Source organism: Thunnus maccoyii, chromosome 13, assembly GCF_910596095.1.
Source record: "Thunnus maccoyii chromosome 13, fThuMac1.1, whole genome shotgun sequence".
Classification (NCBI taxonomy): Eukaryota; Metazoa; Chordata; class Actinopteri; order Scombriformes; family Scombridae; genus Thunnus; species Thunnus maccoyii.
In genome coordinates, this window is record NC_056545.1 from 2,063,299 (window position 1) to 2,088,509 (window position 25,211).

The window sequence follows — 25,211 nt, forward strand, 5'->3', positions numbered from 1 at the left end:
AAGAGATGTCAATCATTTCGGAGTGATAACTGCTTCTGTTTATGCTAATATGTTAAAAGTATTTAAAAAACGGAATAAACTTTATTACTTTAACATTTCATTGCTACAAATGCTCAATGGAAATTAATCCACTAGATGTCATAATAGTTGTAAGTACAGTAATACACCTCTTTGTACCAAAGTATTACAATATGGATGTGTCTTCACTGTATATTATTCAAACAGAGGAAGGATCACTGTACTTCATTGTTTCCTACAGCAGGTTATCAATATGTGTAATAATAAAGAATAAAATATTTATACTTTTGTCTATAAGTTGTCTGTCTTTATTTATTATGAATAGACCTGCAAAAGTACATTTTAAATCATGTATTGAATAAGAATCTCTGCAATCTATTTTAACTTTAGCTTAGTTTAGCTTTTAAAATACATAGATAACACAAGTTATAACTTAATGTTTAAGAACAAAAACTTTTGCATGTCATATTTTTTAGTTATTTGATTAAAAGACCTTTATTACTCCTCAAGTCTCCCATTCGTGTTTTAGAAATATCAATTTATTTTGCAGAAAGCAATTTAAATTTGAAAGACAGAAACTCACTGTGTACAGAATTTAACCATTATTTATCAGTCTGATTTTGAATTTGATGCCTTTATTGAATATTCTGTAAATTCACTATTTAGACTAAAAAATTTTTTACTGAGAACTTGACATTAAAATAAATTGTACAAGGTACTGTAGTACAGTTAAGCTCACATTTAAGATAGTATGTTGTATACCAAACATTACTATCATGTAAATAATAGCCATGAATTTAATTAATAATTTGTGCCATGAATGAACAAAACAGCAAACGATATTGTTATATGTATATATATATGACATATGGTTAAAGCATGTCAGAGATAACACAACGTTCACGTATTTGTGTCCAAAACTGCATTAAATCAAATTGCTCATCAGATTGTCCATGACCTGGTGACTTTTACTGTGTATTTTGCACTGTATAAATTAGTGATGTATGTACACTTGCCTCTAATTCAATGTCAAGTAGGAACTGAAGTTACAGGTTGTTGTGGCTAGCTAGCTGGCTAGTTATTTAACGCTAATGCTGTGAATTGGTCGACTCAATCCTCTGACCGACTTTGACAATGAAAATCCTGCAAGAGGGTATTCAGCATTTGAGTTAGCACCGGTTAGCTATAGCATTATATTACAGTATTATAAGGAAAATGTGTCTAAAATTAGCCTTTAGTTCTTTCTAATGTAGTTTAGCTCAGATGCTTACATGCAATAACTTACTTAGATAAGTATTTCCATGAACTGAGCCATCTATTACTGTTGGCAGTCAGTTAGCTAAGCATGCTAATGTTAGCAGCACGCCTTAAAGCAAATAAACACAGTTTATCAATCCACATTCTTATCTGTTCTTGTGGCTTCATGGACCCATGAAACATCATCAGTCACAGTAAAGTGCTGTCCCTGATATTTGTTGATATCAAATTAGTTTGTCTGAAGGTAAAGTTAAAGTTCCGCTAAGCTCAAACTCACAAGGACGCAAATTTGAATTTTGTGTTTGCTGTATTGAGAGAGATGCACTGTTTAATCCATTACTTACACTTTTAAAAAAGCCAAAATACTACACCACCATCCATAATCTTTTGATACCATCCTTCCCTCTGACTGCCAGTAGTGTGAAGAGTCAATTTATGGACAAAAACAAACATCAGGAACAAGAAATGTTTAAATCCTTGTAGGAGTCTGGATTTAAAACACTTTCTTGGCTTTACTGTTGCTATAAAGCATAGGCCAGCAAGAACAATTTACAGCCATAGGTCGGGATGTCAATGATAAATCGATTATTGGTTAATCAGCATCCGCATTTTGTCAGTCAAACATTTTTCAACTGACGACATAGAAGAACCGGAGCAGCTCGCTTTGAGCTTCAAAACCACTCTTCAGAAACCAACGGGTGACGTCATGGTAAATACGTCTACTATGTTTAATTGCTTTATTGTCTTCATCACATCCAGTATGTGCTGCACTGTTTCATTTGAATGAATCCCTCATGGGTTCAAAATTTGAATCCCACATGGTGAAGATCAACTCCATTAATGGTGAAGAAAACATTTACATCATTACAGAATGTTAATTTATTTTATTATGTTGGTTCTTGCTTACAAAAGTCAGCCATATCTTAATGATCATAACTTGAATGTTTTCATCATTGGTCATTGCTAATAAAATGGTGACAGGAGATAAAATATCTCTGAGTTTAGTGAATCCAGATGTTTTAACAAAGTGGAATCAGATCCAGAACGGAGCCAACATGTTGTATCTCAAACATGTAAATAAAAAAAACAACAGAGCTGAGCTGATACAAACACTGACAACATACTGATGCCAAGTTGACAGCAACAGTTGCCTGGTGACAAACTGTTGAGCAACGCAACAAAGAACAGAGTAACAGGTGCCGCTCTGCCAGCTTATAAAGCCGTCTGTCAGCCCACCTCTGGTCTGGTTGGAGGAGGTTCACATCAACGGAGGTAAACCTGACACACACTCATACACATCTATGTTTTCCACTGTCCACTGAATGTGTGATGTATGTTGTATGTTTTGTGAAGAAAAAAACACCTAAAACAGTGAAATGCGACTGTAATCTGATGGCAAATTGGAAAATAAAACAAAAATCCAAAAATGAAATGTCAGAAACAAGAAAGTTCATACTGAATGCTTTAAAGCTACTTTGTATAAAATATCCATAGTCATTAAATACAATATTAATATTTTGTGTTGTTGGAAATCTAACTTGATGATTGAAAATATGGACCACACTTAAACACCAAAGGGAAAAATAATTCATAATATTTATTTACATGAGGCAGTGACTTGGTTGTAATGATTACATTACTACCGAAATGATCTATTGTCAGTCTTGTGTGTTCCAGTATGTTTATTTCAGCCTTTATTTATTTCATTTATTTTTTAATATTCTCTGAACAGGAGAATTGGCCTTCTGGTGGACCTGCAGGTGTGTTTCTGTGTTAAGAGCAAGAAGTGAAAACATAATTTGTGTTGCCTAAACTTTTACTTTACACACAAAAGTAGGTTTTCATCACCAAGGAATAAAACACATGGTGGGTTTAGGAAAACTCTGGATGAAACTAAAAATAAGACTTTCTCTTGGTTCATACAGTTAAAATAACTTCATCAGGTGCAGCGTTGATGATTTCTGTTGAAAGTGTCTGAGTTTGGATTTCAACATTTGTTTATTTAAAGCCTGTTTTCTTTCTAATGTAAGTTTAGAAAGCAGTGTGAAAGTGAAGGCTGCTTTGCTCTGGTGAGCAAAATAGATTATATGTGACTGATGCTGATAAGAGATGTGACTGTACTGTTTTATATTTGAAGACCTACAAATTAAATTACTTTATTGTGTACAGCACCAGTCAAAAGTTTGGACACACTTTCCCATTCACTTGAATATGAAAGGTGCTGTATATGTACATACTAACTCATACATTTAAGCAGTGAAAAGTGTCTAAACAGATGTGAAATTAAACTAAAAGAGTAACGGTCAGATTGTCAGATTCAGTGAGGAGAGACGGCGACATCAGGTAAAGAAATGTTCATTAGACGTGATAAAATATAAATCAACCACCATCACCACTGCTCTACAAGTTCATCTAAATTTGTTTGTATTTATCTCCGTCACACAAACTGCAGCAAGACTAAAACGGAGGATATAAATATATCAATTCGTTTTCCATTGTTGTATGATTTTACATGATTATGATTTTTTGTTTCAAAACATGTAAACATGGAAATAATTGGACATATAAGTGAATTTACATACAAAATAGCAGAACAAACGTGCATTGCAGTCTAGATTTTACATCATTTGAATTAAAATCTAATAAGGGATGTGGGATTGTTTGCTTGTGTTGCCATGGAGATGCCAATGTTAATCAAATCTGATCAAACCTCACCTACACAGTCCTGATGGAGCAGATTAGGTTAATTTTTGAGTTTTACATTCATAATATAAAATAACTGATATAAACTTTTTCCCCCCAAACTTTGACTTTGATTTTGGCTTTAGCCATAATTTATTTAATGTTATAAAGAGAAAAAGGTACAAAGTAAAGATAATGTAATTAAAATAGGGTTATGGTTATGGTTAGGGTTAGGGTTAAGGTTAGGGTTAGGGAAAATAACAAAAAAAATATTTTATTCATTTTTTGCTTTTTACATTTTGCCACTCAGGCTCTGTTTGACCTTTGTCTTTGAAGTCAAAACTGTAGAATATTTAGAGGTTATTTTACACTTATGTAAGTATTTCTTTTTTCTTTTTTTTAACATGTTGTAATCATGAACCAGCGCATGAATTATTGCTGTCATCTCTATAAACACCATCAGTCTGACAGATTGGGTTTTAATAATAAACACAGTCAGAATTCTCTGTCTATGATCCTCTCTAGGATCCTCCCTCTGAAGTATGGAGAACGAAACCTTCAATGCAGATATTATATTCATTGAGGGGTTAAAGGTCATCCCCGGGTCCTCCATACCCGCCTTCGTCCTCCTCCTACTCATCTATATCTTCATCTTGGTGTCCAACATCGGCTTGGTAGTCCTGATTACCATGGAGAGGAGCCTCCATGAGCCCATGTATCTGCTCTTCTGCAACATGAGTATTAATGACGTTTTTGGGGCCACGGCCATCATTCCGAGATTGCTAAGCAATGTTTTTACTCCAATCACAGACCGGTACATTCATTACATAGACTGTGTTGTTCAGGCTTTTGCTTCTCACTTTCATGCAGGCACCTCTCACACGGTGCTCATGATCATGGCGTTTGATCGCTACGTGGCCATCTGCAACCCCCTGCGATACGCCACCATCATGACCAACAAGATGGTGGTGAAGCTGTCGGTGGGGGCCTGGGTGGCGGCCTTCATCTCTGTTGCGATTCTTCTTGGCCTCGCTATCCGCTTGACGCGCTGCAGGCGGGTTATAATCAACCCCTTCTGTGACAACGCTTCCTTGTTCAAACTGTCCTGCCAGAACCTTCTCATCAACCACATCTACGGCCTTGGCAGCGCCGTGGTCATCCTGGGATCCTCCCTCGGCAGCATAACGCTCACCTACCTGAGGATCGCCATGGTGTGTTTGAGCAGTAAGAACAAGGTGCTGAACAGCCGGGCGCTGCAGACCTGCGCCACCCACCTGGCTGTGTACCTCATCATGTTGGTTTCCTGCTTCACCCCCATGATCATGCACCGTCACCCTGAGTGGGCGGACAACGGGAAAGTGGCGTCAGTCATGTTTCATGTCGTCCCTCCGGTCCTGAACCCCATTATCTACGGGCTGCAGTGTAAAGATCTCAAACAGAGGATTGTTGCTGTGTTTCACAAGAATAAAGTCATGGATGGGAAAAGTGCTGCAAGGGGACGAACCTTCCACAAATAACTCCTTAACTGCACACATCTAATGCAGAGGTGTCATCAGCAGAATACCTTTGTTTTCTATGCATATTTCTGCTAAATATGAACAATTTCACAGGATTTTAAGGTATAAATGTGTTTGTTGGAGACATTGGTCACATATTTTGTAAAAGCTGATAGGACTGTGAGGAAATGTTTGCAGAACTGTGTGAAACAGCATTATTTTAGTTAAATTATGCTAGTTTTATTAAGATCACAACTGAGATCAACCTCTATTGCTATTTTCTGAATTTTAAAGGTTTTGATTAGTCTAGTCTTGACTTACCAGTCACATTTTCATGACACATTTTCATATATTGAAATGTTATTCACATAGCTTTCAGTTGATAAAGCTTGTTTGATTGCGGCTTATTGTTACTGTATTTCGTGCAAGAATCTACTTTCCCAGAAGTATTAGATATTATGCCTTGCAGTTTTGAAATCACACTGTCTTTGTTTGTTTTAATAATATGCTTTTAATTAAAAAAAAAAATGTGTTAAAATGATATCTTCATTTCTAAATAATCTAAATGGAGCTTTATCACTATTCTTGAATATAAAAGTACAGTCAAATACACCTGCGTATGACCCAAATTTTCTTACTTCCCTCTCGTAGTATCTCACCATGCAGATAGTTTGGATTTTATTTTTTGGTCAGATTTTGAGATATCCAAGATTTTTGCAGTCACCCCAACACAATACAAGATTCATTTGTGATTTAATTTGTGGTCCTCTAAGCATTGAAAAATTACATTTACAAAAAAGTCAACAGTAGTATGTCCACGGTACTCACTGTTAACAGTTGTCAGTCAGAAATTGCAGCAGTTAGAAGAAGTTCTTAGATCCTTTATTTAAGTTAAAATACCAATACAACAATCTTAAAATACTTAATATATGTCACTAGAAACTGAATTGGAATCATTTATATTTGAATTCAAATTGCTCAACTTGAATAATTGCAAAAACTGAATTGGAATCACATAATTTGAATTTATGTTGAATAATTACACTGAAAAACTGAACCTGAACAGCATAATTTGACATTGAATTTATTAGTTTGGAACTGAATTCCAATAAATAATTCAACTATCTCTATACTTTCAGTTCCACATTCAGTTTGTGCAATTCAGCCTCAGTTCTTGCAATTAATATTCATACAGCTCTTCAGAATTTATTTCAGCTCTGTTGATTAACATATTTAATGAGAATGTGCCCCATAAATGTGAATCTAATGATTAAGGTAATAAATAGATCACTGAGCATACATATTATATGATTGGCACAATATACAATTCAAAAATCTACCTAGAAAATCACATAATGTCTAAAAATGTTTTTTGTGTCAGAAAGTCACTTTTTAAATCATAAATAGACATCAAGACACCTGAATGTTCATTTCCTGTTTGTCTCTCCAGTTTGTGGGTATCCAGGTAGCAGAGTAGCAGGTTTTCTTTACACGTCAGGACACTGTGTTGATATCCTTCATAGCTGATCCAACAGCAGGTCTGAACCTGCTTAAAGTCCTTCTGATGGACTCTCGCAGCTCCTTGTTCCTCAGACTGTAGATCATCGGGTTCAGGAAAGGTGTCAGGGCAGAGTACAGCACAGAGACAATGATTCGAACCTAAAATAAAAACAAAATACTTTATTGAACACACAAGATTGATTGAGTATATGTGGCATTTTCCCTCACTAGCGGCAGCGCCTGAGGATGACGAGGGTGGTCGGTCTGCTGTCAAACACTAAAACACACAAAGCATTCTTGACAATTTTAGATTTACAGGTAATTTTCCGCGGACATTTGGGGTCCCCAAATGAATATCTACCACCAGACCTTTGGTTTAGTGCTCTTGAACAACTTAGTTGCAAGCTAGTTGAAGTTCAAATGGACAAAACTCTAAACTCTAAATTTACTGTGGATATTTATGATCATCAGGATGGTGCCTCGCTGGTGAACACAGTGGAGCATTTACCAGCTAAAGAGCCAGTTATTTCCCTCAGGAGTTGATAGAGAGAAAAAACAGAGCTAAAAGAGAGTGAATATTGGACATTCACCAGGTGGACAGAAACACGATTCAAAATAAATGATAATGTTGCTCTGTAACTGCTGGATGTGGAAATAAACAACTGTTTGCTAACATGTTAGCCACAACTGCTCTATAAGCTGATAATATGACAGAAGTAGTTTTTACAGACTATTCTGCTGAAAACAAGTTCAGGCAGCTTTAACCAGATTGAAACTATGAAGGACCAAGAATAGAACCCTGAGGAACCCCACATGTAATTACTGACATTATCAATGGGAGGATCATGTTGCTCAGTAACTGCTGGATGTGGAAATAAGCAACTGTTTGCTAACAAGTTCAACATATCAGCCTAAACCTTAACCAGGCAGTTATTATTGTAAGCATAACAATTAAGGTCTCCTAACCCTAATGAAGTAATAATTTTAATCCAAACAGTGATTTGTATTGGAGTGCATAGACCAATGAGGTACAATACTAAAGTTGTGGCTGGGGTACAATATTAGAGTTGCGTACCTCTGGTGGAAAGTTTCCTACCCGGTAGGAGATGTATACAAAGGAGGCCGAGCTGTAAGAGATGGACACCACAGTCAGGTGGGCAGCACAAGTCCCGACAGCCTTCAACCGCTGAGCAACACTCATCCTTGATATAGAAACACCAATCAGCACATAGGAGGTGAGGATGAGGATGGCTGTGGTCAGTAGTGCCACCAGGGCGAAGGAAATGGACACAATGCTGTCCACTGAGGTGTCAGCGCACGCCAGCCGCCTTACAGATGACACGTCACACCAGCCATGTCTTACCACATTTGGGCCACAGTAAGGCCGCTGCCAGGCCAATGAGGTGGCCGGCAGCGTGCAGAATGCACCGAAGCCCCAGGCTCCTGCAATGAGGAGCAGCCGGACGGGCCGGGTCATGACGGTGGAGTAGCGCAGAGGGTTGCAGATGGCTAGGTAGCGGTCGTACGCCATGACAGTCAGGATGGCACGGCCGGTTACGGCTAGCTGAATGAAGAAATGCATTTGGAAGAAGCAGCCCAATATGGAAATGGTTTTCATGTCTGTCAGGAAGCCGGACAGCATGTTGGGGATGGTGGTGGTGGTGTAGACTATGTCCACAAAGGAGAGGTTGCAGAGGAAAAAGTACATGGGAGAGTTGAGCTTTGGATCAGTCAACACCTGCATGAGAAGAGACAGTGATAGTTATTACAACACTAATACTGGTAGTAGTAGACTGAGGCAATGCTGATTGAATTTCTGACAAATAGACGGTTTTGTTTTGTACCACAAAGATAATCATGATGTTTCCTCCCAGGATGATGATGTAAACCAGCAGCAGGATGACAAAAAGGATCATCTTTTTCTCGCCGAGGTTGGCGAGACCCTGGATGATGAAAAAAGAGATGCCATCAGGCTCCAAGGTGCTGTTTACAAAGCTGGATCTGGGATTGGATGACAAGGGCAGGTATGAATCTGGAGAAAAAAAGTTAGGTAGGAAGTAAAGTAAGAGAGGCATCAGTGTTGATTCACAGTCAGAGCATCTCAGGGATAATAGTTCAAGAGATGCATGGTACAACATGACATTTTATCTCTGCATGTTCCTATTATTCATAGAGATGTAGAAATAGATTGTGAATATAAATGAAACGAAACAACCAGCCAATGAAATCATACACAAAGTTATTAAATGCATTACTAAAATGCACCAATATGCTTCCCTGCCTTTAAATTCAAACAGAATCACATATTCACCTTATTAGATATACAGAGAAGATGCATGAATGTTATTTATCTAAGATAACAGCAGTTAATATCAATTATTTACACAAATGAATAATTCAAAAACAAGTCAGCACTGAGATAAAGCTGAGTTTCTCTAATAACTTCAACCTGTTGGAAGAATTTCTAAATAATAATGTGTCTTTTCCTTTAATCATTGGAAAACAGTTACCACTATTGTGGTGAAAATGCTCTGATATGTCCCCCTATTTTCAAGAGTCATAAATTGCATTTGGTGCAGTAATACATTAACTTCATCCTTGTGCAACATATTCCACTGTATATCACATTGTTTGATTACATTGAACATCATCAAAACAGCACAGCACACAATCAGCAACATAAAAACACAGAAACATTCACTGACCTTTGGGGCTTTCATGTGAAATATCAAACGGCAGAAGCTCCATCAGTCCTCAGCAAACAGATATATGGATGAAAAGGTCGGTGGATGTAGACGAATATGCTGTCATCAAACAACAACAGTAGAATTATTACACCGCAAGAACTAAACGCTTTGAACGAGGCTTCATCTGTGCACCGGGTCACTTTGAGAGATCAAATTTCAAAGACAAAAAACGAGTCATTTGGTTTTCAGAAGCTCTACGCCTGCACATACTGAAATACCACTATTTAATATTAGACAAGTTAAAGTGCAAATACCTGGACACGACTCCGACTTCACACACTCAGGTTTAGTCAAACAGAGACAGAACTTTATCATAAATCCACATTTAGCCTTTTAAAGAGCAACCAGCCTATTTTCTGACTATAATGAGGATTATAATGAGAGACCAAGCAACTTTAATTAGTCATAGTTACATCATAAAATCTTAAATTATACACAGGATAGCAAAAGAATACCAAAGGGACCTATTTTTAGTTACCTTTGTGGCTATAAACAAGAACAAAGAAAACAAAGAAATATAATTGTCTTTGTTGCCAAGGTAACAACCATCTGCTTCAAATATCTTGTTGGACCTCCTCATTAAAGAATTATGATCGAGACTCTTACTTCACTTTAATTGCTTGTCTGTGTGTGTGTGTGTGTGTGTGTGTGGTGGGAATAGTTTTACTTGTTGTTAATTCTTTGAACAGTACTGTTTAGTCTGAGCCAAAGCTTTGAGATTCTTTCAAGGTTTCAGTCTTAATTTTCAGTTAAAAAGTGAAAAATGGATAAATGCGTACAAAAAGAAATGACAACAAATAAGTTTAAACATCTACAGCTGTGCAGGCATCAAAAAAATGTTAATTTTGACCTGAGAGTGGCGCCAGAAATAACTCGGAAAACATCTCAGACTCAGCTCTACATTGTCACGATCAGAAATCAGAAAACCTTTGTCATCACAAGACAATGAAAAACTGAGTACACATAGAGTTAAAACACACATATAGGAAAGATATACACTAGGGGTGTGCTCGAATACAAATACGTTATTTGGCAAAACACAAATAGTGTTTTTTTTTTTTTTATGAACATTTTTTTCATACAAATATTTTTAAAATTATTTGTTTTTGGGAAGAAAAAAAAACATGTCAAATACCAGCACGCAAGTCAGTTGTAGTCGCTATCTCAGTGTCTCTCCTCTGCTCCACTGTTACGTCTGTCAGCAGGTCTCAATGAGGGGAGTCACATCCACCTGCTACATGACGCATATTTCTTAATTTGGACACTTTAATTTTCATCTTCAATTTTCTAAAATTATAAGCGTAATAAAAACAAAAACAGGATTTTTAAGCCTCTTTCCACTTTTATTCGAATACAAATACAAATAATTTTGCTGCCTCAACAAATACAGATACAAATACAAATACTGGGCTTTCTGCACATCCCTAATATACACAGAGAGTTATCAATAGAGATTATAGTAATTTCACTACAGGCCAGCTCTGTTTTTAGTTATCTATTTTTTAATCTTGTTTATCTAGTTTTGGAGCAGTGCAGGTCTCCAGACATTTTGTCTGCTATTTAATGAAGTTTAAACAACTAAAGCCTTCTTCTCAGGTCAGGAGGTCAACAACGATTCAACCTTTGGGGAACATGAATGTCTGTAAAACTAGTTGTTGGCCATCCTAGGGGCACAAGTTCAGTTTGTTCCGTAGTCCAAAATGCATGTAGGGATTTAAATATTATCTATATCTTTGGCTAGACTGGCTCAGCATTGGAGTTTCCTCATTGGCTGTTGCTCTTTCAATATGAATTGGTGTGAGATGATGGAAGCGGAGGACAGCAGCGATGCAGAGCGACTGTGTTTCTGCTTCGAGCTCTGAGGCTCTAAAGCTCCGGTGTTCAATGCAGTGAAGTCTGTTAAACTCCTGTTGTTTTAATACAAATAATTTTGCTGTCTCAACAAATACAACTACAAATACAAATACTGGGCTTTCTGCACATCCCTACTATATAGTAGGGGTGTGCCTGAATACAAATACATTATGCGGCAAAGCACAAATAGTGGGGTTTTTTTTTATGAATATTTGTTTCAAACAAATATTTTTAAAAATATTTGTTAGTTAGAGGTCTGTCCGCAAAAAGGTGATGAGCAAAGTTTTAGCTCAGTAGTCGGCGCAGTCATCTATGATCTGGGAGACTCCAGTCTGAGACCCAGTTTGGGGACCTCCTTCATAAGATAGTTTATTCATAAACACTTTTTGTAACACTTTAATTTTCTAAAATTAAAAGCATAATAAAAGTAAAAACAGGATTTTTAAGCCTCTTTTCACTTTTATTCAAATACAAATATAAATAATTTTGCTGCCTCAACAAATACAGAGACAAATACAAATACTGGACTCTATACACATCCCTACTACATGGTACACTGTATATTGTACGCAAAATGAGATTATGTACTTCATAACATAATAACAACCTCTTGGATCCATCTGACCACATATTGAATCAAATGGGCCGTATGTAATTTTCCTTGTAGGTAAATTATTGTTTGCTGTTGTGAAGAACTGAGTGTCACATGTCCTGGAACAGTCTTTGTACAGAGATGAAAAAAAAAAGAAAATCAAATCAAATTGCCCATCTTTAGTTGTGTCTGAACATATAATCACTAATGAGAATATCAGGTTTAATGCTGAAACATTACATTTTATGGATGTGTTATGTTAAAATGTTCATCCTAGCTGGGATATTTTCCTGCTAAACAGTCACTTTCTGCCCGATGGATTTATGAAACCCTTAAGTGGCTAATAAGTTGCAATAACATGCCTTTATAATTAATAATTATTAATAATAATTATGTCATCAGTATTATATCTTAAATGTTTTATTTATGTTAGAAAATATATTGTAGATAACATAACTTGTGCATGTGGTTAAAGTTATGTTATACATACATATATATATATATAAATGCAGTATGCACTTTACTAGAGTTTTATCAAACAAATATACTAAAAACAATATATAAGTGGTACAAAAATGAGTCACACTTAAACGTCTTTAAACATTTTCAATATTTGATTTTAATAAACATTTAAGGCAAATATCAGGGGATTTATACAAAATCATCATGTTTTCATGAAGTTTATCTTTCAGTTTTTTAGTTCATCATCAGCAGAATAACAAGATCTTTCATTTATTCATATAAAAATAAGCCATAAGTCATTTTGTTTATATTTGTCAATTTGTTTTTCTTTTTTCAATTCAAGTGGTATCAATCTGTAGGCAAACACAAAACTGGAGGGTGGTAGGAGTGCATGAAATCTCACAGCCATCAAAGAGAGAACAAAGTGCACATGTTGTGACCACCTTTCCCTCTTTATATCATTGAATCTTTGAATAAACATGTTCTCTTGCAAAACTCTTACAGGAGACAGTCCTGTTATTCATTATTAGCACAAATACATACTTTATGCAGTTTTAAGAGTCAAGGTTAGGGATAAATTATTTATATAATGATGACAGTTTCACTTGGTGGTCACTCTTTTATTGTACCTGTCAGATCAAAATGAAGACAGAAACAGTAATTGACAATTTTCCTGAGATCAAGTTGAAAAAAAAACCCCTTCAGATTTACACATTAAAATGATGGTGTAACTTTTTTCAGGTGGCGCATATTTGACAAACACTTATGTATTTCTTGGGACTGCAGCCCATAGATGATGGGGTTTAGGCTGCCGGGAATGACGTGAAAGAGAATTGCTGAAATCTTCCCGTAATCTGCGTACTGGGGGAAGCGATGAAGGATGATGAGGATCATCCCACTGAGAAGCATGATCAGATACAAGCACAGATGAGTACTGCAGGTCTTCAGGGCTTTACTATTCAAAGACTTGCTCTTACTAGTTATACACGCTGCTGTGATTTTAGCATAAGTAAGAATTATACTGCCTATAGAGGATGAGGGCAGGACGACAGTGAAAGTGAGGCCATAGACGTTATTGATGAACACACTCTCACAGGAGAGTTTAAACAGGGAGGCATTGTCACAATAAGGATTTGTGATCCGAGTCCTGCATCGGTTCAGCCGTATGGTCAGACCGAGCAGAATCCCGACCAAAACAAAGGCCACTCCCCAGGCAGAAACTGTCAGCTTTATCACCATTTTGTCAGTCATTATGGTAGCATACTGCAGTGGATTACAGATGGCAATATATCTGTCAAAGGCCATAATCATGAGCACAGTGTGTGCATTAGCGCCAAACATGTGTAGGATGAAAGCTTGCATCACACACTCATAATAGTGGATGAAGCGCTCAGAGGAAGGCACCAGGATATCTGCAAGCACCCGAGGAACCAGGAGAGAGTTTCCCATGACATCATTAATTGACAGGTTACAGAAGAGCAGATACATCGGCTGTTGGAGGCTTCTCTCTGTCCATATCAAAACCATAATGCCCACGTTGGCAATTAAGATAAACCCATAGGTCAAAAGCAGAATGATGAAGACAGGGTACTTGGAAGTCTTGGTGACTTTTAACCCCTCAAGCTCCAGTGTGAGGCTGTTGTATGTATAGTTTTCCATCTGAGCAAGTGAGAAGAGAGGGGAAAAAAATCACAAACAACATACATGAATAACAAACACACTGTCATGAAACAGACTCTGTTACAAATATATACAAGAGAAGACATAGATGCCTCTAGAATTATACTCTATGTACTATAATTATAATTAAGGTTCTTTTTAGCTACTAACAGAAGTCATAATAAAGAGAAAACTCATGACAGAACTTCCATTCATCTGGATGCCACAGACTTGTACTGCTTTTTGGTTGGCAAACATTTTGATTTCAAAAAGCCACTTAAAAGGCCATACAAAATAATTTTATTTCCCATCTCATGATTTAAATTAGTATTAGTATTGTGTTTTTACATATATAAATATCAGTGTGTAAAACTGAATCATAGAGCCACAATTCTTCTTGGACAAGCAAGGAAAATAATTTGCTCTTGTTAAACATTTTTACTTTTTCTATGCCATGTAGAATTCCACTATGATAATAAAAGTTGCAGCAATGTTTTATCATTCCATACTGAGGAGTATGAAAAGACAGGTCAGGTCAGTCAAAAACAATGATTACCTTTCTGCCTTTAGCATATCAGTGTTGACTGATATGCTTCTCCTGAAGGCTTCTCCTTTCTCTGAACAGTTTAATCATGTACTTCTGTTATATGGACATCACTGTCCTCAGGAGAAGCCTCTACAATTGCCGAAGAAAACATTACGTCATGTTCAGGAGGTTAATGATGTGTGTGAACAAACTCATCAAGTGGAAAAACACCTTGCTTTCATAAAAAAAACACTGCGATGGGCTTCTGCTGGCTTCATCAGACCACGACCTGGGATGGTTTGGGAAAAGTGGGAACCGGTTGGGATGAGAGTCAGTAGTTATTGGTCATTTTTTTATTATTAGTCAATTTATGTTCCAATCTTAACCTACAATCATGAGCTTTTGGGTAGTGACTGAAATAATGAGATCAATGATACAAACGACTGAAATTGGTTTCTTTTGCGAACTGGAGCCTCACCCTTACAACCTGTGCACAACAATAAGCGGCGCTCTTTGCTTGACGGAATTGGATAGAATCACTAAAACAACATGGCAGCTGTGAGCATGGTGCCAAAGCTTTGGGTCCGTCTTGTGGAGGAGGAGTTGCAGCCATTTTCAACTCAAGACTAATCATCAACCCTAGACCTATATTTAATTATAACTCATTTGAAAGCCTTGTTCTTAATCTCTCTCAGCCAACCTGGAAAACTTTACAGCCAGTTCTATTTGTTATAGTGTATCGTCCTCCTGGCCCGTACTCTGAATTCTCAGAGTTTTTATCAAACTTAGTCCTTAGTACAGATAAAGTAATTATAGTAGGTGATTTTAATATTCATGTGGACATCGATAATGACAGTGTCAGTGCTGCATTTATCTCATTATTAGACTCAATTGGCTTCTCTCAGTGAGTAAATAATACCACTCACTGTCTTAATCACACCCTTGACCTTGTTCTGATTTATGGGATTGAAATTGAACATTTAATCATTTTTCCACATTTTTTTATCAGATCTTTTTTTTAAATAACTTTTGAATTCCTATTACTGGATTACACACCATTAGACAAATATGTCTTCACTAGATGTCTATCTGATAGTGCTGCAGCTAAATTTAAGGAAGCAACTCCATCAGTACTGAATTCAGTGCCATGTCTCAATACTACAGAGAACTCTTATGTTAACTTTAGTCCCTCCCAAACTAATAATCTTGTTGATAGTGCTGCAGGCTCATTACGAATAATACTCGACTCCATCGCCCCCTTAAAAAGGAAGATAATAAAACATGAGAGGTTAGGTCCATGATATAACTCCCAAACCCACAAATTAAAGCAAACATTGCAAAAATTGGAAAGGATTTAGCGTTCCAACAAAGTGGAAGAATCTCGCTTAGTCTGGCAAGATAGTCTTAAAACATATAGGAAGGCCCTCTGTAATGCAAGAGCCGCCTATTACTCAGCATTAATAGAAGAGAATAAAAACTGCCCTAGGTTCCTTTTCAGCACTTTGACCAGGCTGACAAAGAGTCATAACTCTATTGATCCATGTATTCCTATAGCTCTCAGTAGTAATGACTTTATGAGCTTCTTTAATGATAAAATTCTAACTATTAGAGGCAAAATTAACCACATCCTGCCCTCAACAGGCACCGTTCTCTCCCCAAACACAGGCACCTTAGAAACAGCTGTAAATCCTGACATATATTTGGACTGTTTTTCTCCAGTTGACTCTCCTGAACTAACTTCAATGATTTGTTCAGCTAAACCATCAACCTGTCTCTTAGACCCCATCCCAACTAGGTTGCTTAAGGAAGCCTTACCCTTAGTTAGCGAATCTTTACTAGATATGATCAATCTGTCTTTAGTAACAGGCTATGTACCACAGTCCTTTAAAGTAGCTGTAATTAAACCTCTTCTTAAGAAGCCTACTCTTGATTCAGGCATTTTAGCCAATTATAGACCTATATCTAACCTTCCATTTCTCTCTAAGATCCTTGATAAAGCAGTCTCTAATCAGTTATGTGACTTTCTACATAATAATATAGTTTATTTGAGGATTTTCAGTCAGGATTTAGAGGCATCATAGCACAGAGACAGGACTGGTGAAAGTCACGAATGACCTCCTAACTAACATCGGACAACGGATTTGTCTCTATACTTGTCCTGTTAGATCTTAGTGCCGCATTCGACACAATTGACCATCAAATCCTATTACTGTCACATCTTGTCTGGACTTTGGGTGTTTTTTGGTCTTATGTTGTGTTCTTTGGGGTCTCCTGGTTTTGCACTTCTGTTTAGTCCTTCGGTTCATAAGGGTTTTCTTGTATGATTTGGGTGGTGGGTTTTAGAGGACTGCATCATTAGTTTGTTGGGTTGTGTGCTTGGGTTTGTGTTTGTGGTTGGTTTTGGATGGGTTAGTGTAGATGGCATTGAGTTTGTTTTCTGGGTTTTTGTTCTGTTTCCCTTGTGCGTTCATGTGCTCCTCCACACCTGCCCTGCATTTGGACTCGTTAGCCCTGCCCTGCTCTGTTTTCCCCACACCTGCCCTGTGTTAGCCTCGTCAGCCCTGCCCTGCTCCCTGTGTGTCCTCAGCCAATCAGCTCCCTGTATGTTCACTCCCCTCTCTTGAGTTCTCCACTCATCTCCCCACCTGCACCTCATCTCCTTGTTAGTTCAGTTTCTTTTTAAGTTCTGGTTTTCTGTTCAGTCCTTGTTGGATCGTTTTGTGTTGTTTCATCTGCTAGTTCTGTTCTGCTCTGTTTGCCTGTTCATGACCATCCACAATTAAAGGAGAGTTTTTCGTCGTATCTGCATTCCGGCCTCTGTGTTTGGGTCCACTCCTGCTTCCCCGAGTCTGACAATTACAGAGACTGGAACATTTAACTGACATTAAAGGAACTGCATTAAGCTAGTTTAAGTCTTATTTATCAGACCGATTTCAGTTTGTACATGTTAATGATGAATCATCCATGAGGGCAAAAGTTAGACATGGAGTTCCACAAGGTTCTGTACTTGCACCAATACTATTCACCTTGTATATGCTTCCTTTAGGTAATATTATTAGGAAGCACTTAACACATAAATTTTTATTGTTATGCAGATGATACCCAATTATATTTATCATTGAAGCCTGATGAAACCAATCAGTTAAACAAACTCCAAGCATGCTTTAAGGACATAAAGACCTGGATGACCTGCAATTTTCTAGTACTAAACTCAGATAAAACTGAAGTTATTGTGCTTGACCCTAAATACCTTAGAAACACATTATCTAATGATATAGCTACTCTGGATGGCATTACCCTGGCCTCCAGCTCCACCGTAAGGAATCTGGGAGTTATCTTTGATCAGGATATGTCCTTTAACTCCCACATAAGTCAAATTTGAAAGACTGCCTTTTTTCACTTACGTAATATCGCAAAAATCAGGCACATCCTGTCCCAAAAAGATGCAGAAAAACTAGTCCACGCATTTGTTACTTCCAGGCTGGATTATTGCAATTCCTTATTATCAGGCTGCCCTAACAAGTCTCTAAAGACTCTCCAGCTGGTCCTGAATGCAGCTGCACATGTACTGACTAAAACTAGAAAAAGAAATCACATTTCTCCCATTTTAGCTATGCAACATTGGCTTCCTGTAAAATCTAGAATAGAATTTAAAATCCTTCTCCTAACTTACAAAGCCCTTACTCTTAATGTTCAGGCACCATCATATCTTGAAGAGCTCATAATACTGTATTATCCCACTAGAACACTGCACTCCCAGAATGCAGGCTTACTGGTGGTTCCTACAGTCTTTAAAAGCAGAATGGGAGGCAGAGCCTTCAGCTATCAGGCTCCTCTCCTGTGGAACCATCGTGCAGACACCTTCTCTACATTTAAGAGTAGGCTTAAAACTTTCCTTTTTGATAAAGCTTATAGTTAGGGCCGACCAGGCTCGCCTTGAATCAGCCCTTAGTTATGCTGCTATAGGCCTAGACTGCTGGGGGACTTCCCATGATGCACTGAGCTCCTCTCTCCTCCTCCTCCTCTCCATCTGTATGCATTCATGTAACAGCGATGCATGTCACTAACTTTGCTTGTCTCTTTTCTCATCTCACAGGAAACCCTGGGTTCTGGGCCGAGCCTTCGCGGTCCTTTGCAGTCCTGTTGGCATCCTTCCCTGGCCTTTGCTACTGCTATTGCTGCTGTTATTGTTATTGTTATGATTGTTGTTATTCTCAAATATTTGAATTCATTCGAGCAAAACATTTGTACACAAAAATGTCCCCTTCCTGCTTAAGAATTACAGTGTGACCTCAAGGCCCAGGTTTGACCCAATGTAACCCAATTTGTAACCCCTAAAGATGGAAAATTCCATAACAACATTCAGATATGGTGATAAACAGCTACAATACATATGACCCTAATTTTATTCAATAGTTTGATAGTAATTTAAGTTTTGAGCAGCACACTGCAAAGCTTGTGCAATCAATAAATAAACATCACTGTTATTATTAGGATTGCTTATGCATATATTGTTTTGTTTTTTTAATGTTTTTAGATTATACTATACTATATTATACTATATGATTATAAGAACTTGTATTTTTTTAAGAATTTCAATGGTGCCATTTCATTGGTCTCTAATCCATTATCTTTTAGGATTTGTTTATATAATGACATTATAGGTCTGATCAGTGTGTGGGATGGCTAGCCACAAATAATCACACAACACTTTCAATTTCTGTATTGCATGACAGAACGGTGCTTTACTATTATAATATGAGGAGTTTGCCAAGTGTGCAGTGTTCATTACACCAGACTAAAGATTGGGAGACTCTGAAAAATGCTGAATTACATTAACTATGATATGATGACTTTGACACAAAATATAGTGAATCATCCATGGGATAGTTTTTCTATTACATTAAAAACAAACGTGACATCCCTCTATGTTCTTTATATTTCACAGCCTCTTAGTTTATCTTTTTCTTAGAAAATTCTCAGCAAGGACTAAAACATTAAAACATAATAGTAATACTTGATCCCCTGGGTCAGTATGTGCAGTAGCTGAGATATAGTTTCCCCAAATAATTATGAGCAATTCTATTTATTCACTTCAAAAAAACATTGTATATAAAAAAATAAAAATTCACACACAAATAAAAAGACATCCACCTTTCCCTTTTTAAATTATTTAATTCTTTCAATAAAGAAAGTCATTTTCTGTCACATTAGAAGGGAGGTCCCAGTTTTTCCATAAAATTACTTTTCAGAATTACAAACTAAAATGACGGCTTAATTTTTCTGAGCTGTAAAATATTTGACAAACACTTATGTATTTCTTGGGACTGCAGCCCATAGATGATGGGGTTGAGGATGCCGGGAACAATGTGAAAGAGAAGTGCTGAAATCTTCCTGTACTCTGTGTACTGCAGGAAGCGATGAAGAATGATGGGAATCATCCCACTGAGAAGCATGAGCAGATACAAGCACAGATGAGTGCTGCAGGTCTTCAAGGCTTTACTGTTCAAAGACTTGCTCTTATTAGTTAGACACGCTGCCGTGATTTTAGAATACGTAAGAATTATACTGCCTATAGAGGATGAGAGCAGGACGACAGTGAAAGCGAGGCCATAGATGTTATTGATGAACACACTATCACAGGAGAGTTTAAACAGGGAGGGATTGTCACAATAAGGATTCATGATCAGAGTCCTGCATCGGTTCAGCCGTATGGTCAGACCGAGCAAAATCCCGACCAAAACAAAGGCCACTCCCCAGGCAGAAACCGTCAGCTTGATCACCATTTTGCCGGTCATTATGGTAGCATACTGCAGTGGATTACAGATGGCAATATATCTGTCAAAGGCCATAATCATGAGCACAGTGTGTGCATTAGTGCCATACATGTGTGTGGTGAAAGCTTGCATCACACACTCATAATAATGGATGAAGCGCTCAGAGGAAGGTACATGGATGTCTGCCAGCACCCGAGGAACCAGGAGAGAGTTTCCCATGACATCATTAACCGACAGGTTACAGAAGAGCAGATACATCGGCTGGTGGAGGCTTCTCTCTGTCCATATCAAAAACACAATGCCCACATTGGCAATTAAGATGAATACATAGGCCAAGAGCAGAAATAAGAAGACAGGATGCTTGTTAGTCTTGGTGATCCTTAACCCCTCGAGCTGAAGAATGAGGCTGTTGTACGTATAGTTTTCCATCTGCGCTACACAAAAATAAAACAGAGGAGAGGAAAAAAAATTCATGAATGATATACATACCGCAGTGAAACAGAAACTGCTACAAACTTCAACTCTACAACAAAAGAGAAAGACATAGAATTTTAGATGAAACTCTTGAATAGTGTGGTTTCTTTTACAGCTTTCAGTCTCAACATTAGATAAACAAATTGAAAAAAACTAAATAAAACAACAACAAAAAAACCCCAACCAACCCAACATTTCCATACGTATAAATAGTGACACCATAATGAAAAAAATCTGCCATTAATTGTTAAAAACTAGACACCTGTTAGTAGTAAATTAATGGACACAAAAGTAAATTCAATGAAGAGTCCTTCCAAAAATGGGAAATTATTGATGCATCGACAGAAGTAATGCTGAAGGGGAAACTCATCCTGACATAAGTTCCACAATACTTCATCTTTGTAGGGTTACAGAAATTTAACTTCTTTATCATCGCAGTCATTACATTTACCTGCACTAGGGGTCTATCTGTTCCAGCTGAAGTCAGTGGAACAACAATACAAACCAGGTTTCACAAAAAAAAGGCAGTTGCTGATTTGTTTCATTTCCCATCGTGTGATTTAAATTAGTTTACCACCAAACATATTTCAGAAATGTGCAGTCTAATAAGAAACCCTCAAATAATATTGTCATTATGGTCAAATTTGCCTTGCAAGCATAAGGCTGAAAGCCGACTCTCATCATTCTATCCTTAAAAACAAATCCCTAATGAAACTACTTCTATTCCAATTGCACAGCTGTACTGAGGGAAATGTGGTGTTAGAGCAGTAAACCAAAAATAATAACCTTTCTGTTTATTGTTACCGTCTTCTGGTCTTCTTCAGGCCTTCTCTAAACGATCTATTCATGTGAGTCTGTTTTATGAGCATTATTTCCTCTGGGGAAACCTTCATCATTACATGAGAAAACATTATGTAATGCTAAGGGGGTTAATGAAAACTGTCAACAAGTGTGTTAAGTGGAAGTGCATGAAAAATACTTTGGGTTTTTTGCTCTTATATTCTAGATGTCATCAACTCAATTATTTAGTGTTATTTACTCCAACATATGCAATCATTTTCAACTGTTTCATCTTACTACAGTAAAATGAAACCACTAAAGTGCCCGACATGACAGTGAAAATGTCCAGTTAATGGTCTACAAGAGGTCCAGTGTTGTGTCTCAGTCTCCTGTTAAAACTGTGTTTACGTACCAATAGAACAAACTACTATCGGCACAGAAAACCACTCTGGACAAACAGCCTGTGGACTACTGGTACAGAATCCCATTCCACATCAGTAGTCAGTAAATTATTGCACCAGTTCTGTAGCTGGTGTCTACATTTTTATTGTTGTGGATGTTGTTGTTGCTTACTGAATAACTAAACTAATACATGCAATTATAACTCAGTGTTTTCAGTAGTGACATGATTGTTCACGTGTAAGATATTCATATATGTAAATAAGCACAAACTCTATAACTGCTGAAGTAAATAATGACAAAATAAGTAACACAATTTATTATGATATACATTACACATTTGTGACAATGTATATTAATATTTAGGGTGCTTATCATTTGTGTTTTCAGAGATTAACTTTTTTGTCGTAAAGAGAAACAAATTATTTTCTCCATCCAGGGCTCCATGCTGTATTACACTAACTGGAATACAATGAACTCAGCTGCTAGTGTCTCACAATTGAGTATGCTAACTGATCAATACAATAAGACAGCATGAGGAGAAAGCAGCATCTTTGAAAATGCATTTCAGAATATAATGTGATAATAATACATTTCACATAGATATCATAATTAACATTAGGAGCTGACAAACAAAAATCTCACTATTTGGATTCACCAAGTAAGAGAAAGTATGAATATCTGAAATTTGGATTAAAATGAAAACATTCAGCTTCAGTGAGTGGAATTCATGAAAACAACCATTTGTCACGATTCACCATTCTCACCAAAAACAATGGCTATAAACAATTATTATAATGTGGAATACAATACAGCAGTTTGGTTTAGAGGGGATCTATTATGCTTTTCCTTATTTTCAGTCATATATATATAATGTTACTCAGTTGGATGTTCATATTAAACATGGCCAAGTTTCAACTAATGAGGTAAACGTATTTAAAATTAATCACTGTGAGCAAAAAGCCCAGGCTTCAGACTGCTCTGTGGTCTGCAGCTCTTCATTAAACATCTCACTGTGGCTGTTTCTCCTTGTGCTATTCTTCCTTGCATTATTTATAACTGATCCACTGAACAAATAGCTCCAAATATCTTCATATCTTGTTGTGTCAACTGGTTTCTAGGGCTGCTAATGAAGATCTGCCAATTCGGTGAAGAACACATTTAATTTCCTATAAATTCAGGCTGCCAGGGATGATATGAAACAGAATAGCAGAGAGTTTCCTGTAGTCTGAGTAGTGCGGGAAGCAATGCACAATCACTCCACTGAGCAGCATTATCAGATATACAACAAGATGAGTGCTTCAGGTCTTCAAGGCTTTACTGGTCAAAGATTTGTTCTTTGCAGGAAACAGGTGAAGACTTTATCTGATGATATTTAAATTATATTTAACTGATAAAATGTTTACTGTTACATACATTTTGAATGCAGGACTTTAATAAAGTGGTTTCACAACATGACACTTAACGTCACAAACTGAACTGGCTGACAGGACAGTAATCCCCGCTTAGCATGATGCTAATAACATATTAATACAATGGAAAATCCCATAGAAAAAAAGCCAGAGCCAGCAGAGGTAGCGTTACACTATTTAACTAAAAAGGATGTGTCAGTAAAAGTTAGGGCACTGTAGGCATTAACTAGTATCCGTGACCGTGTTTTACAAGGAAAATGTAATTCATATGTCGGCCGCTAGGGGCAGTAGAGATCCTTCATACAAGATCGTCAGGTTTCTTGGGAAACTTTTCCAGAGATTACAGCTCCCATAGGTACTGCTCCGCCCGGTACTGGTATGTCTTTTCAAGAAACCTTGAAAACAGACTTTGTGTGGGACAACATTACAATGTCTCTTGGATCGTAAGTGTGGATCCAACAAAAAATAAAGAAAAATAAAACAAAAAAACCCCAATAAACCCAACATTTCCATACGTAGAAATAGTGACACCACCATGGAAAAATCTGCCATTAATTGTAAAAGAATTACATATGTGAAACTAGACACCTGTTAGTAGAAAATGAGTGGACATAAAAAGTAAAAGTAATGAAGAGTCCTTACAAAAATGGAAAATTATTGATGCATCGACAGAAGTAATGCTGAAGGGGAAACTCATCCTGACATAAGTTCTACAATACTTCATCTTTGTAGGGTTACAGAAATTTAACTTCTTTATCATCGCAGTCATTACATTTACCTGCACTAGGGGTCTATCTGTTCCAGCTGAAGTCAGTGGAACAACAATACAAACCAGGTTTCACAAAAAAAGGCAGTTGCTTTTTGTTTCATTTCCCATCTTGTGATTTAAATTAGTTTACCACCAAACATATTTCAGACATGTGCAGTCTAATAAGAATCCCTCAAATAATATGGTCATTTAAATAATGGTCAAATTTGCCTTGCAAGCATAAGGCTGAAAGCCGACTCTCATCATTCTATCCTTAAAAACAAAGCCCTAATGAAACTACTTCTATTCTAATTACACAGTTCTGTTACCAGTTGTACTAAGGAAAATGTGGTGTTAGGGCAGTAAACCAATAATAATAACCTTTCTGTTAAGAGCTACGGTCTTCTGGTCTTCTTCAGGCCTTCTTTAGACAATCTATTCATGTGAGTCTGTTTTATGAGCATTATTTCCTCTGGGGAAACCTTCATCATTATTTGAGAAAACATTATGTAATGCTAAGGTGGTTAATGAAAACTGTCAACAAGTGTGTAAAGTGAAGAGAGAGGTTACAGAGGAGTTGATACATCGGCTGGTGGAGGCTTCTCTTTGTCCATATCAAAACCACAATGCCCACGTTGGCAATTAAGATTAACACGTAGGTCAAAAGTCAACTCTATGTACTATAATTAATATTAAAGTTATTTTTAGATACTTACAGAAGTCATAATAAAGGGAAAACTCAACGACATCATGACAGAACTTCCATTCATCTGGATGCCACAGACTTGAACTGCATTTTAGCTGCGCAGTGTTACAATGTGTAATCTC

General features: G+C 37.1%; 4 protein-coding genes across 4 annotated transcripts; 1 reads left to right on the forward strand and 3 right to left on the reverse strand.

Annotated features, from left to right (window-relative positions):
• Positions 1-2,097: 2,097 nt before the first annotated feature.
• On the forward strand, positions 2,098-5,634 carry LOC121910265 (olfactory receptor 5B17-like). The gene is made up of 2 exons (XM_042431400.1): positions 2,098-2,547; positions 4,483-5,634. Exon 2 carries the CDS (start codon positions 4,500-4,502, stop codon positions 5,472-5,474), a length of 975 nt encoding a protein of 324 aa, XP_042287334.1. The 5' UTR covers positions 2,098-2,547; positions 4,483-4,499; the 3' UTR covers positions 5,475-5,634.
• Positions 5,635-6,827: 1,193 nt separating this feature from the next.
• On the reverse strand, positions 6,828-9,701 carry or6at1 (odorant receptor, family 6, subfamily AT, member 1). The gene is made up of 4 exons (XM_042431721.1): positions 9,659-9,701; positions 8,798-8,985; positions 8,029-8,691; positions 6,828-7,112 (listed from the first exon to the last, which is right to left on the reverse strand). Exons 1-4 carry the CDS (start codon positions 9,699-9,701, stop codon positions 6,948-6,950), a joined length of 1,059 nt encoding a protein of 352 aa, XP_042287655.1. The 3' UTR covers positions 6,828-6,947.
• A 3,613-nt stretch (positions 9,702-13,314) lies between these two features.
• On the reverse strand, positions 13,315-14,270 carry LOC121910349 (putative olfactory receptor 52L2). The gene has a single exon (XM_042431537.1). It carries the CDS (start codon positions 14,265-14,267, stop codon positions 13,323-13,325), a length of 945 nt encoding a protein of 314 aa, XP_042287471.1. The 5' UTR covers positions 14,268-14,270; the 3' UTR covers positions 13,315-13,322.
• A 5,733-nt stretch (positions 14,271-20,003) lies between these two features.
• On the reverse strand, positions 20,004-25,181 carry LOC121910369 (putative olfactory receptor 52L2). The gene is made up of 2 exons (XM_042431576.1): positions 25,100-25,181; positions 20,004-21,004 (listed from the first exon to the last, which is right to left on the reverse strand). Exon 2 carries the CDS (start codon positions 20,997-20,999, stop codon positions 20,055-20,057), a length of 945 nt encoding a protein of 314 aa, XP_042287510.1. The 5' UTR covers positions 21,000-21,004; positions 25,100-25,181; the 3' UTR covers positions 20,004-20,054.
• Between the last annotated feature and the right edge of the window lie 30 nt (positions 25,182-25,211).

What these genes read in the sequence shown, in the direction of transcription:
- LOC121910265 (XM_042431400.1), top strand. Translation starts at nt 4,500, where the DNA reads ATGGAGAACGAAACCTTCAATGCAGATATTATATTCATTGAGGGGTTA.
- or6at1 (XM_042431721.1), bottom strand. Translation starts at nt 9,701, where the DNA reads ATGGAGCTTCTGCCGTTTGATATTTCACATGAAAGCCCCAAAG. An exon ending in TTCACATGAAAGCCCCAAAG is followed by an intron (nt 8,986 to 9,658) that starts GTCAGTGAATGT and finishes TTTTTTCTCCAG; the next exon opens with ATTCATACCTGCCCTTGTCA. An exon ending in TAGGAAACTTTCCACCAGAG is followed by an intron (nt 7,113 to 8,028) that starts GTACGCAACTCT and finishes TTTTTATTTTAG; the next exon opens with GTTCGAATCATTGTCTCTGT.
- LOC121910349 (XM_042431537.1), bottom strand. Translation starts at nt 14,267, where the DNA reads ATGGAAAACTATACATACAACAGCCTCACACTGGAGCTTGAGGGGTTA.
- LOC121910369 (XM_042431576.1), bottom strand. Translation starts at nt 20,999, where the DNA reads ATGGAAAACTATACGTACAACAGCCTCATTCTTCAGCTCGAGGGGTTA.